This window comes from Protopterus annectens, chromosome 6.part1 (assembly GCF_019279795.1).
Source record: "Protopterus annectens isolate FY-2018-M chromosome 6.part1, PAN1.0, whole genome shotgun sequence".
NCBI classification, from domain to species: domain Eukaryota; kingdom Metazoa; phylum Chordata; order Ceratodontiformes; family Protopteridae; genus Protopterus; species Protopterus annectens.
The window spans coordinates 485444568-485457737 of record NC_056738.1 but is presented as its reverse complement, the minus strand read 5'-3'; the positions used below and the strand labels follow the sequence as shown (position 1 = coordinate 485457737).

General features: G+C 41.6%; 2 protein-coding genes across 3 annotated transcripts in view; one reads left to right on the top strand and one right to left on the bottom strand.

The window, feature by feature from the left end:
- The window catches only part of PIKFYVE (phosphoinositide kinase, FYVE-type zinc finger containing), a 3858188-nt gene extending 3850382 nt beyond the window's left edge, over window positions 1–7806 (bottom strand). Inside the window, 1 exon segment of the mRNA XM_044075403.1 lies at window positions 7713–7806. Within this exon segment, the coding sequence (XP_043931338.1) occupies window positions 7713–7735 (23 nt within the window). The 5' untranslated portion in view covers window positions 7736–7806.
- Window positions 7807–7839: 33 nt separating this feature from the next.
- Window positions 7840–13170, top strand: part of IDH1 (isocitrate dehydrogenase (NADP(+)) 1) — a 385831-nt gene continuing 380500 nt past the window's right edge. The window contains exon 1 of one of the 2 annotated variants that reach the window (XM_044075944.1): window positions 7840–7943. The gene's annotated coding sequence lies outside the window, so the exon portion shown is untranslated. Of the gene's footprint in view, window positions 7944–8021; window positions 8147–13170 lie in introns of those variants that run through there. The other variant, XM_044075943.1, reaches the window with a different exon arrangement.

Sequence of the window (13170 nt, the reverse complement as noted above, 5' to 3'; positions counted from 1 at the left end):
TGGGGAGGGTATAAATGCATTCCAAGCCCCACCCCCACCCAGAAGTGGTAATTACACCAAAGCCCTGTGCAACCAATTATATAAAAAAGTGTATAGACTCTGCTGTTCCAGAGAGAATCAATGCCAGAGCCCCAAGTAAAAACAAGCTGTCCTGGTGGACATCCAGCATCTAACTTTACAACAAAAGCAAAAGTTTGCTGTCTAGGAAAACTAAGGTAAGCCACTAACAATGAAAACACCCTCCTCTGCCTCAACAGGCAAATAAGACAAAAAGTCAAATCCTCTAAGGGTAACGTAGCAATCACAGCCAAGGATAACCATAAGGCTTTTTATAGCTACATATGCAACAAGCATGTGCCAAAGTAGTGACCAACAGTATTACACACACTGATCCTGCAAAGTCAGCAAACCTGCTGGTGGACAGATTTGGTGAAAACTTCACTCCCTTATCCCCTCCAAACTTATCACAAACCTTGCCCCCAACTTCCCCCCTACCTTACATATCTGTTGTCAAAACCTTGTCTAAGGCAAAAAAACGCAGCCTCTATAGGACCAGATGGCATCCCAGCCCGTCTACAAATGAAACTAAAACACGAACTAGCATCACCATTAACTACGCTATTCAATCAAAGCCTAATCACAGGCCATGTTCCTGTAGACTGGAGAACAGCAACACAGTTATTCCCCTCCACAACGGTGGCATAGCAACAGACCTGGGGAATTACAGACCTAAAGTCTGACCAGCATCATCTGTAAGGCTATGGAACGCATCAAGGACCTCATAAATAAAGACATTGGTGACTGCCAAACCCTGGATCATTGGATCAGACCTTATTAGGCTTTGTTAAGGGCAGATGCTCCCTGTTAAACCTGGGGGGTTTCTTTGAAAATGTGATAAAGGTAAATGATGAGGGCAAATCTGTGCACACAGCATACCTCAACTTGGCCAAGTCCTTCGACACAATCCCATACACAATCATTACTGATAAACTTAGCAAACTTAATGCAAACCCCTTTATTGTAAGATGGGCTGCTAACTGGTTCACAAACTGGTCACACTATCAAAGTGAGTGACTCCACATCAACCCACAGACCTGTTATCAGCGGGGTGCCACAAGGGTCAGTGCTGGGCCTCCTACTGTTTAGTATATACTTCTATCATCTGGTCTTTGACCACATGATGTTCGATGTTCTGAAACTTGATTTGAAGTAAACCCATATTATTACACAGAAATATATTATTTACACACACACACACACACACACACACACACACACACACACACACCCTTCAGAAGCTCGAAGTTTCAAAACTTCGAACTTTAAAAATGGCCAAGATCATAACGTTGAAGCTTTGAAACTTCAAATGTTTTGAATACAGATAGCAGTACAGAGCAGAAAAGGAACCAGTTTTTCCTCATTGTAATGCGTTCTATGAGTTGTTATATTCAGCAAAGGGTTTAGGTGGCTCGCCCTCCTGCAAAATCATAAAATATATATTTTTTTTAATTACATTTTCAAAGTTCATTTGGCCTTACAGAGAGTGATGCACTGGTGTTCCTCAGGGGAGACACTGGCAATGAATCGGCAGATTTTGTTTTCAATGGACAGTAACACAGAGGAGTTTTTTTTAGCTGTTGATCTGACCAAGGCATTCAATACAATACCCCACTCAGCCACTGTTGACAAGCTCTCGGAGGTGGGCATAAAACCCTATATAACCTCTCAGGATTTCTAACTGGCTCACAAATAAGACCAAAGTCAAGATTAGTGAAACCACCTCTACCAAGAGACCAGCCACCATAACACTAACAAAGGGTTCCTTGCCTGGCCCGCTCCTGTTTGATATCCAATTCTCAGAAGTAAGGTTAATGTTCAAGGCCCCATGGCTCATCAAGTTTGTAGATGACTAAATTGGGAACTATTACAGATTTCCCCAAGACACCAAAATCTTGCAAAGGGTTTAAACACAGACAAATGGGTGATACCAAAGCTTTGCCCTAAAACTCAATGCCAAAAAATGCATTAAATGCCTGAAAACTGTCAACTCAAGTTAGTTACTCTATCCATAAAAAATACCCCCTAAGAGTTGACCCAGTAGTAAGAGATCTGGGAACATATGTATTTCAGCAACCTGGCTTTTGATCAACATGTACCTAATACAGTAAGAAAACAATTCTATGTCAGCCATCTTATAGGTAAGGGTATGACATCCAGGTCCAAGGAAGTTATAGTACCATTTTACTTGGCCCTTACCATCCATAACCCCTTTTTCGCACATGGGGTCAGGATGCCACATCACCAGTGACCACCTAGAGCCAGGGAAGCAAATATTGTGGAAAGAAATAGCCAGGGAATTGTTATGCTAGGCTTGTATAGGCCCTAGGGCCAAAAGCCTAGTACCAACCTATGAACCAAAGTTTACACCACCAGGTGGCTAGCCCTGCCACAGTCTACTTCCACACTACACACACCTATCATTATGTACAGTGTCCCTTTTGGCATGTACCTAAGCAGTCATTTCCAACAGCTGGAATGCCTACAAACAATTTCTGACCATGAGAATTCAGAGCATGAATATCCTGTTCCACACTGTCTCATTATTCAATCTCCTACATGCTGTTGGAAAGGGATCTTAGCCTTGGTCACAGGGCTTCCTCACACCCAACCCTAATGGACTGGATCTCCTTCACAAGGTAAAAATCAGAAATAACCAAAGACAAAATTTCCCAAGATTAAGAGTGAAACTTTAATTTTCTGAATGGTAAAGTGTTTCTCAGGTAAGTAAACACTTGCCCAACATCGTGGACAATGCCCTTTTCCACAGTTTGTATATATAGTTGGAGATATGATGATTCGCGTTGTTTTTATTTAACTGTTGAGCAAGCGTTTACTTACCCAAGTAAAAACTGGAGAACATAGACATCTATGCAGTAATTGAGACCTGGTTCAAGGCTCCAAAGAGCACCCCTGTAATACCAGGCTACAACTCAGCTTTTCGGCCACCAAACCAGGACCAAAACACTAAGGTGGAGTGCCCATATTCACCAAGGATATTCACACCACCAGGCTAGTTGCCTAACACTATGTATCTGAAATTCTCCAAGTGCAACTAACACTAGGTAAGACTGCAATCCAAATTGTAGCTTGCTACAGATCCCCCACCATGCCCCAAGATTCTCACTACACCTTTCTAAACATACTGGAGAATATTAAGATACAACCAAACACCCTAAAACTGGTGGATTTCAACTACCCTGCCATTAAATGGGAAAACTACTCATGTGCCAACACCTTTGCCCAACGGTTCTTGGAATTCATAAATTCCATTACCCTGGATCAACAAATCCATAGTCCCACAAGGGGCTCCAATATCCTAGACTTGGTCATTACCAACATCGGAAATCTATGCTCCACACCTAGTCACCCCCTTGTTGGTCAGGTCGGACCATAAACTAATCACCCTTGGCATCCACATACCTTCCCCCACCCCCCAGTAAGGAAACTTCTGTAAAAAAACTTCTCCAAAGCCAACTTCATGCTACTCAAGTCAGAAGTGACAAACTTCATGACACCCATGCAGACAACAACTGAAAGTTAGACTGCTGAATCCTACACTAAAGCACTGTATGAGCACATCCACTCGTGCATGAATTGTGCCATCCCAAATAGAACCAAGATGCTCTCCTCCAAAAAAGGAACCCAATATGGTGGTCCACTGTCATAAACAAACTTTACAACAAAAGTAAGAAACTGCTGCAGAAAAGAGGAAAATCACAGGATGAAAAAACCTCTCTTATCAGCCTCAGTAAGAAGCTGAGATACCTCATAACATTCTCCAGAGCTAGTTACGAAAATAAAATTGCAAAAGATTCCAAAGATACCCACAAGGCATTCTATAACTATGTCAAGAATCTAAATGGCAATGCTCAGATCTGCTCTGAACTACAAAAGAACGGCATTAAATATACTGATCCCAAGGATATTGCCAATATTCTGGCAGATCAATTCAGTGCAAACTTCACCCCCCTCTCACCAACTAAAGGGCCCATCTCAATACCAAAAGATGGTCAAATTCTGATAATTACATCCACACAGGTAAAATACCCTCTCCAAAGCTAAGAATACAGCATCCATGGGACCAGACGACATCCCAGGCTGTGTACTACATGAACCACAAAATGACCTGGTCATGTTTAATCATAGCCTCACCTCAGACTGCGTGCCCACTGGAGTGGTACACAGCAACATTTATTCCACTTCACAAAGGGGGATCCACCTTGGATCCTGGGAACTATAGCCCAATAAGCCTGACGAGCCTGATCTGCAAGGCCATGGAATGTATTATCATGGAACTTATAAAACAAAGACATTGGCAACCTTCAGACACTGGACACCACTCAGTTTGGGTTCGTGAAGGGTCGATCTTATCTCCTGAACCTGACCTACTTCTTCAAATCAGTTTCCAGAGCTGTGGACGAGGGTAAGGCGGTCCACACAGCCTATCTGGACCTCGCCAAGGCCTTCGACACCATCCTCCACTCTGCAATCTTAGATAAACTTACAAAGCTGGGGATTAATCCCTACATCACTTAATGGGTTGCCAACTGGCATACTGACAGAACCCACACTGTAATAGCAGCAGACTCTAAATCCAGCTCCAGACACGTGGAGTACCTCAGGGTTCAGTCCTGGGACTGCTTTTGTTTGGCATCTACTTCTCTGAAGTACAGGCTAAAACTAAGGGACTCTGGCTAACCAAGTTCGCAGATGACTGCAAACTGGGAGCCATTATTGAATCCCCAACTTTTGTGGATATACTACAAAAGGGCCTTACAGAAACGGATGCTTGGTGCCAGAGCCATGGGCTCAAGCTCAGTGCCAAGCAATGTATAGTTATCCCTTTGGGGAAAAACATGTACCCATGAATTACCACACAAGTGGCAGTACACTAAACACTGAAAAGTGTGATATCATCTACTCAAAGGGAATCTCTGCTTAACATACAAAGCCATGTCAAACCGAGAGCTGTTGGACATGCTACACAAAGAAATCCCAATGCCTCAGAGCCACACACTCCAGGGATCTAAACTTTGTCATCACAATGACCGAAACATGCTGGAGGGATAGGTTCCCGACCCAGAGACTCCCCAGACTCTGGAATAGACTGCCCATACACGTCAAGCAGAGCGCCTCTTTAAAAAGGAACCTTGACAACTGGATGGGAGATAGGAAATTCACCCTGGGGATCACGTCAGTCACCCTGCTAGACAGGGGTCCAGGGAAGTAAATACCGTGGGAAGAAATAGCCAGGGAATTGTTATGGCTAGGTTTGTATAGGCCCTAGGACCGATAGCCTAGTACCAACCTATGAACTGTGCAGTAAATTAAAGTTTCACTCTTTTCATCTCAGGAATTTTGATCTTGTGAAGTAGATCCGATGGATCTGTTGCACGCAAGCAAAACAAACCACTACCAGAAACATTACACCCAAGGACATGAACTTAATTTGTGATATAAACAAAATATGATGGTGAGACAGATGCATCTCACAGGATCCCTGCACTATGGAATAGGCTCCTCATCTATGTAAAACTGAGTTCATCCCTGACCTTATGCAAACTAAACCTTGACAACTGGATGGAAAATTGTAAACTTACCCCCGGTCTGGGCTCTGTCCCTTATGGACATGGGTCGTCAATAAGAAAAAGAATCATCCTAACCAACACCTCCCCCTTACAAATCTCTCTACTAATGCCCCCCCCCCCCCCCATAGACACCCACGAGACTCTGGACACGGGGACACACACACACACACCTACCTTTTAAACTGAACAAGATTTGTAATCTAGCATTCCCATTCAGAAAGGTGCAGAGAAATCCATTTTAATGGTAATACATCCCACATACTACAAGTACATGGAGCAAATTAGTTTTACACAAAAGTTCCCACAAAAAATGAATAAACTGCAAATATGAAGAGTCAACCCAAAAAGGAAAAAAAAGGTGTAAGAGATTCTGGTAAAAAAATGTACATTGGAGACTCACTCAGTCTGCCCATCAACATTTAATACCGAGCAAAAAAAAAAAAAAAAAAAAAAAACACACATTTCTGTGCACACTAATTCCGACCTTACATTTCTGACAAGTTTTGTCTGGAAATTAACAGCTGGATCATGACAGTGCAGCTTTCGAAGAAATATCATAACGGTGTCTACAATTAACTAAAATCCAGAAAGCAATTCGAACTACTGCTGCAAATATTAAGACCACAATAATTAATACATATAAATTATGACGGCATCAACCTACTGTCCTCCTGTTCTTCACTCTATCCGGAAGTAAAAAAAAAGGTTAACTATTTTGGAACAGATTTGTTTTTGTGAAACAAAAAAATCGAAAGTGCTAACTTCAACGTCGGGGATGAACGGCAACATATCCAACAGAAAGCCACCCTTTAAATTTTACCATTGCAATAAAACTAATAATTTCATGCAAACTGCTGACATTTACCACGGAAACAAATGAAAGTCTTTACATTAAAATATCTAGTTGGGAGTGTAAGTTACTGTGTGAATACAGTCCAACCATTTCATAAACAACGAAAAGCTGAAAAAAAACCACAAACAATTTAACGTACTTATTTCTGTTAACTAACAAGTTACTATAACCACACCAAACACTATGACCACTTATTTTCTTAATGTTTTGCAATACATAGATACATTGCTTTACCAATCATCCAAAGGCTCAAACCTCTCAAACTTTAAGCATTAAAAATCACAGCAGAAAGTCAGAAAGAGGAGCACTGTCGCATGTTTCATAATAGACTTTCATGTGTTGCATGTCATATAACTAATGCTAGCGCATCTTTGTATAGGTTGAATTGAATCATTTAACAGTTTATGATCACTTAAACATGTCTAACTCTGAAGAACGTTAGTTAATCTAAGACTTTGGAAGTCTAAATCTGAGGGCAAACATCATAGCACCTGAGATACATGCACAAGGTAAGTATAATTACACGATTTTCAGTACAACCTTTGGGTACCACAAGTATGGACAGGTAAGATGGTATGAACCCCTTTAACGGGCGAGAAATACAAGTTGTGCCTTTTACTACCGAACAAAGAATTTAGCTGGTCTAATCACGCCTTTTGTAGGACATCAAGAGCTGTATGTATTTGTTTTTGCCAAATACTTAACATTAGACTGAGCGAATACAATCGCTCACCACATAAACCACAAGGGAAAGGTTGGCAGTTTTCATTAAATCTCAAATACGTCTGAATTCAACACGCACTTCTCCCAGTCTTGAAGGCTTTTTATGTGCAAACATCACTTATCAGCTACATAGTAGGGAAAGTTAAACGCCAAGTTATCCACCAAAGAAAGACCGCAACAAATACATAAAACAAAAATAAAAACTACTATTCCATCCAACCCTAAGATAAACAGAGCTGTATTACAAACGCAAAATATACCTAAAAAAGCCCCTAGAAAATTATGAGAGTACAACTTACATCAACTATCAATCATAAAACACTGGTCGAAGATGAGGAACACCAAAAACATATTCATGCCAAAATGCCGATAAACAGTTCACCTCTACAGCTACTTGTTAGTCACGTGTTATGTGGAATACAAGAAGCCATTTACAATAACATACTGTAAACTCTGATCACTACCGGCAAAAAAATAAAGCAACCTACAGTTCCGTTTTCTCTTCCTCCATCACGTGCTTCTAACTACTACGCCTTCTTCCCATCAGATGACAGTTAAAACGAAGCCACTTGCCCTTGCAAGCTCTGTGTCTCCCATGACAACGCTGTGCCTTGACGCAATCCAGACCCTTCCTAGTGCAGCTCTGTCGTAAGCTGATTTGGCGTGGGATCGTATCATTGGACTTTTGTAGTTCTTCGTTTTTCCAGATAAAGCGATTGGTGAGATTTCTATTGGGGTGGGACTTAAAAAGACAAACTTATCACATGTTAGCCAATCACTGTATTCTTATTTTATTTATTTATTTATTTTGTACTGCCTCAGCTGTTACTGTACTTTGTGCAGCTATTACCCAGCTTACAAGGAAGGTGTGTAGCTGTCAAAAGCATTTTTTTTCCATTAGCACGAATCTGTAGTACACAAGGTAAGTATATGAAAGTTTAGACAATGCGGTAAATATTAGCATTGTTAGCATTACTGATATACTAGTGTTCAGAGTTTTGCATTTGTTTTAATTGTCTGATGCTGTTTCGACTTTAGAGAGTTTCTATTCTGTACACGTTGACTGTCAGAATAGTCATTCTGATAGCTGATTATTTTTCTTGCTTGTTATTGTAATACAATTGTGTTTTTCTCTTGCCCGTAGATGTGTAGTGATAGATAATAGTTTTATTTATTATAGTAACTTCTTCAAAAATGTGTGATGTTAGTTAACTGCCGTTACGTTTATTTATGTTCTTTAAAGACCAGGGAGAAATCAAGCCCTTTCACACACTTACTGCACCCACAAGGAAAAATACATCGTTTCAATTTGTTGAGCAATGCAACATGTAAACTTTCCAGGACCAACGATAGCTTTAACCAGTGTCAATTTTAAAAAGCTGACTCATGCTTATTAAGCTGTTTGTTCCAAATCGAGTGGAAACAGGTTTCAATAAATCAGTGACTGTAGTTTTCATTTGAAGGTAACTGAAAATTCCTGAACGGCTACACTTTAATTCAAATATTGTTATTTTACAAAATAATTAAAATGCTCTAAATGTTAATATGCACATTTAGCACACGTGCAGTCTTTTGTTGGTAGTTTTGCTATTCCGAATTTAAAAGTAATTGCAAGCATTGATGTATACGCTGGCTGTGTGCTTTTGAATCAGCAAGATGTGCAAAGGGCATTGCCAACGTTTCATATACTTTGTGTATGTGAAATAAATTATATTTGTTATTATATTTTTCTGTTAAAAGATGTGCCTGTTGGATTGTGTAATATTCTGTCAGAACTTAAGAAGACATCTCCTAGGTGGTGGAGCCTGATCATTAACCCCCCCCCCCCCCCGAGTGATCGTCCCCAAACCAAGTATAATGATCATTGCAAAAAAAAATTCATTTTCTTTTAGGGGATAAATGGAGAGGGCTGGGACACTTGGAAAGCACAGAAAAATGCATCTGGGAGAATGGAAGGAATTGTGTACTAAGCACTGATGGAAGCAATGCTATAAAGTATAAGCTATCCTAGACAGCGTATACTGCAGACTTAGTAAAGCCAGTAAGTTGGATTTCAAACAGTTAAGATGTTTGTTCAGATTGCAACAGTACTTTTGGCACAGTGCTTCACAACTCCCAGGAGACAGCTAGGGAAAATTCTAAAAGGAATGATAGACTGTTCATGCAGATGTGGAATTGCTTGATACTAATCAGAAAATAATACTTATGGGGACAGCTGTCAAACAAGAAGTCTGTAGTAAGTGAAGGGTTGAAAATGGACCTTATAAGCATATTTGGTGTACTTGGTGTCTGATATGCTTTGCTGCAAATTGCTCATACAGAACTCATCACTGTACTACTTTGAGACAGATCCTCTGGCTTGAACTGCCCAACCTCCTAACCTACAATCAGCTCTGCGAGCTATCTATTACCTCCCCAATAAGTGTCCTACCCTCAAAAACCTAGTACAACATCACAGCCAAAAGGCCTCTTAGATCATCAAGCAAACTACTACTACAGCTGTTTAATCTCAGCCTTACCACAGGATACGTGCCCAAGGAGTGGCGTACGGCAACTGTGGTCCCACTCCACAAAGGCGGTGCCTCTACGGACCCTGGTAATTACTGCCCCATAAGCTTAAGATATAGGGGACTTGCAGACATTGGACCTGACCCAGTTTGGCTTCGTCAAGGGAAGATCATGCCTTTTGAACTTGGTCGACTTCTTTGAAACAGTCACCAAGGCCATTGATGAGGGAAAGGCAGTCCGTACAGCCTACCTTGACCTTGCAAAGGCTTTCGACACAATACCCCACTCGGGTATTGTAGAAAAACTTACCAGCTTAAATGTAAACCCATATGTCACAAGATGGGTTGCAAACTGGCTTAAGGACAGAACCCACAGGGTTAGAGTTGCTGGCGCTATGTCAGACTCCAAGCCAGTCACAAGTGGTGTCCCACAGGGCTCGGTCCTTGGCCCCCTATTGTTCGGCATCTACTTCTCAGAAGTACAGGCCAACATGGGAGGACTTTGGCTGACAAAGTTTGCAGACGACTGCAAACTGGGTGCCATAGTGGAAAGTGCATCGGACACGGATATCCTTCAGAGGGGACTCATGGAAACAGATAGCTGGTGCCAGAGCCATGGCCTGAAGTTAAACGCCAAAAAATGTATAGTCATACCCTTCGGGAAAAACCCAAGCTACCATATAGGTGGCAATCCACTAAGCACAGAAGAGGTTATCCGGGACCCAGGTTGACAGTGGCCTTTCTTTTGACACTCATGTTGCTAAAGTGGTTAGAAAGACCTTCTACATTGCCCACCTGATCATGAAGGGATTCACATCCAGATCTAGTGAGGTCATTGTTCCCCTGTACTCTTCACTTATCAGACCAATGATCGAGTACAATGCCCCATTCGGGATGTATCTCGCCCGACATCTGCAGCAATTGGAGAGACCCCAAAAGTTTCTCACCAAAAGGATAAAGGGACTCCAAAATCTGTCATATGCTGCCAGATTGAAGAAACTCCAGCTCTATTCAGTCGCATACCGTCTGCTCAGAGACATGTGCCTGACATACAAGGCCATGTCCAACCCGGAATTAATGGACATGCTCCACCTCAAAAAATCCAAATCCACCAAAACCACTAGAGCAAGCGACTTAAACCTTAGCACGGATATAAATAGGACGTGCTGTAGGGATAGATTTATCACTCAGACTCCCTATGCTGTGGAATAGAGTCCCGGTCCATGTGAGGCAGAGCACCTCGCTGGCTCTGTTCAAGAGAAATCTTGACCTGTGGATGGGAGATCGTAGGTTTACCCCGGGAATCATCTCTGTGTCACTGCTGGGCAGAGGCACAACAAACTAATGGGTACAGTATTTTTTCATATAAGGGGTGGCGTAAGCCACAAAAATTCGAGCTAGGCTTATAAATGTCTTGGGGCAGATAGCCTAGTATAAACCTATGAACCTAGAAATCACCAACAGCTTTGGAGATGCACTATATAGTAGTTCATTGGCTAAAAAATGGATCTCTGTCCCTACAAGCATTCAAAACACATCATCCAAAGCCTCCTTTAAAGACCTCATCAGGCAACATCTCAAGGAAAGTTGACAGTGCCATGATTGCTCCCCAGGCTAGTGAAAGCGGATAACACATACATACAAAATCTAGAGCACTTGATAATAGTTTTCAATCTTACTCACAAACACTGGCTAATCTACAATGTAAGTACTGTACCTGTGTACTATGTATGTATTCTACCTATGTTCCAAATTTCAGCTTTACACCAAATCTATTAATTACCTTTATTTTTAAAATTAATATTTTTTTGTATGTTCTCTCCACTGTAACTGTTTATGTGCCGCATACCACTGTAAAAACATGTCTCCTGTAATTTGTGTGTATTCTGATCATGTCTAAATAACTAAATGTGTCTGTAATTTTTCTTTGTGGAGCTTTTCTCCCCGGGCCTGTGCTGAAAAAGGGCCTTTTCGGCTCAGTCAGACACCCCCGGTTAACAAATGTAAAATAAATAAATAAATAATCCACGTATTTGTTGATAGCTGTAGTCATGGACAGGAAAAGTATGCAGACTGCTGCAGCTTGTGTTGTAGTTAGATAGGTGGCAGCTGAGAATTGGTGCAAGCAAGACTGTAAAGTTTATGCAGTTCTGTGATGGGAATCCAATTTTGGCAAAAGAAACCAGGCTAAAGAGAATACGAGTGAGGAGTGTAGTCAGGGTCCAACCTAAAGAATTTTGGAGAACCATCTGTTACAAAATTACCCAGGATAGTATACAACACTGTACAAGATTTGTTGCTCAGTGTAAGTGCTCAGCTTCCATTTGTATGCAGAAACCTACAACAGGATCTAACAGAATAAGGTCCATAGGAGTTAAAAGGAACCATTTCTGCTGTGCCATTACCTACTCTCAGGCCTTGCATCCCTTTTCAAGAAGGACTGGGTCAGTCATACCATGGCTAAAGTAATGAGTACCCATCCAGTTGTCTAGATCCCTTTGTTAAACGTGGACAGTGTGTCACACTGCTTAACTTTGAGAAGCAGTTTGTTCCAGAAAAAGGGTAGGTGCCATATGAGAAATCTATACTGCCACCTTATTTGTATTTGTTGGAGTAGATTTAGATTTCTGGCCTTAGTGTAAGCCGGAATGTTTGATTTATGGATTTCATAGACTACTGATCCATTTTATAGCCTGTTTAGCAAAGTATAGATGACTTGTAAAGAGGCTGTGTGATACTGAGCACAAAGAAGAAGCCTCCAGTCATTCTTGGTAGTGCAGGTCTTTAAAAAGCATGATCTTTTTAGTTGCAAAGTTCTGGGATCTTTTCACATACTTGATGTGCTTAGTAAGGTACATCCCAAAGTGAATGTTGTACTTGATGGATCTTATCAGCGTGGAGTACAAGGAGGTGATTTGTTTTTGATCTGGAAGAAATTCACTTTGCTATGAGCAGTGTAAAGTCAAGGGATTTGCTAACCACTGTTGCAGTCTTCTTCTTCTTTCGGCTTTTCCAGGTTAGGGGTCGCCACAGCGGATCACCTGTCCGCTCATGATTGGCAGTGGAGGTTTACAGTGTCGAGTTGCCAGCCCGGTGACCAACCTTCCACAGAAGGCACACACACACACACACCTCCACTCACACCTAGGGCCAATTTAGAGTGTCCAATCCAACTGCAGCATGTTTTTGGGATGTGGGAGGAAACCCACGCGACCACAGGGAGGACATGCAGACTCCGCACAGAAGGCACCCCAGCCGAGGATCGAACCAGAGAACCTCTTGCTGTGAGGCGACAATGCTAACCACTGCACCACTGTGGCCACCCTGCTAACCACTGTTGCAGTGTGATGGTCAAATGTGATAGAGCTGTCTACCCAAGTACTTGGGTCTTTCGCTACGTTTTTGTTTTGAAGTACTTTATCTGTACTATAAGCTGGAT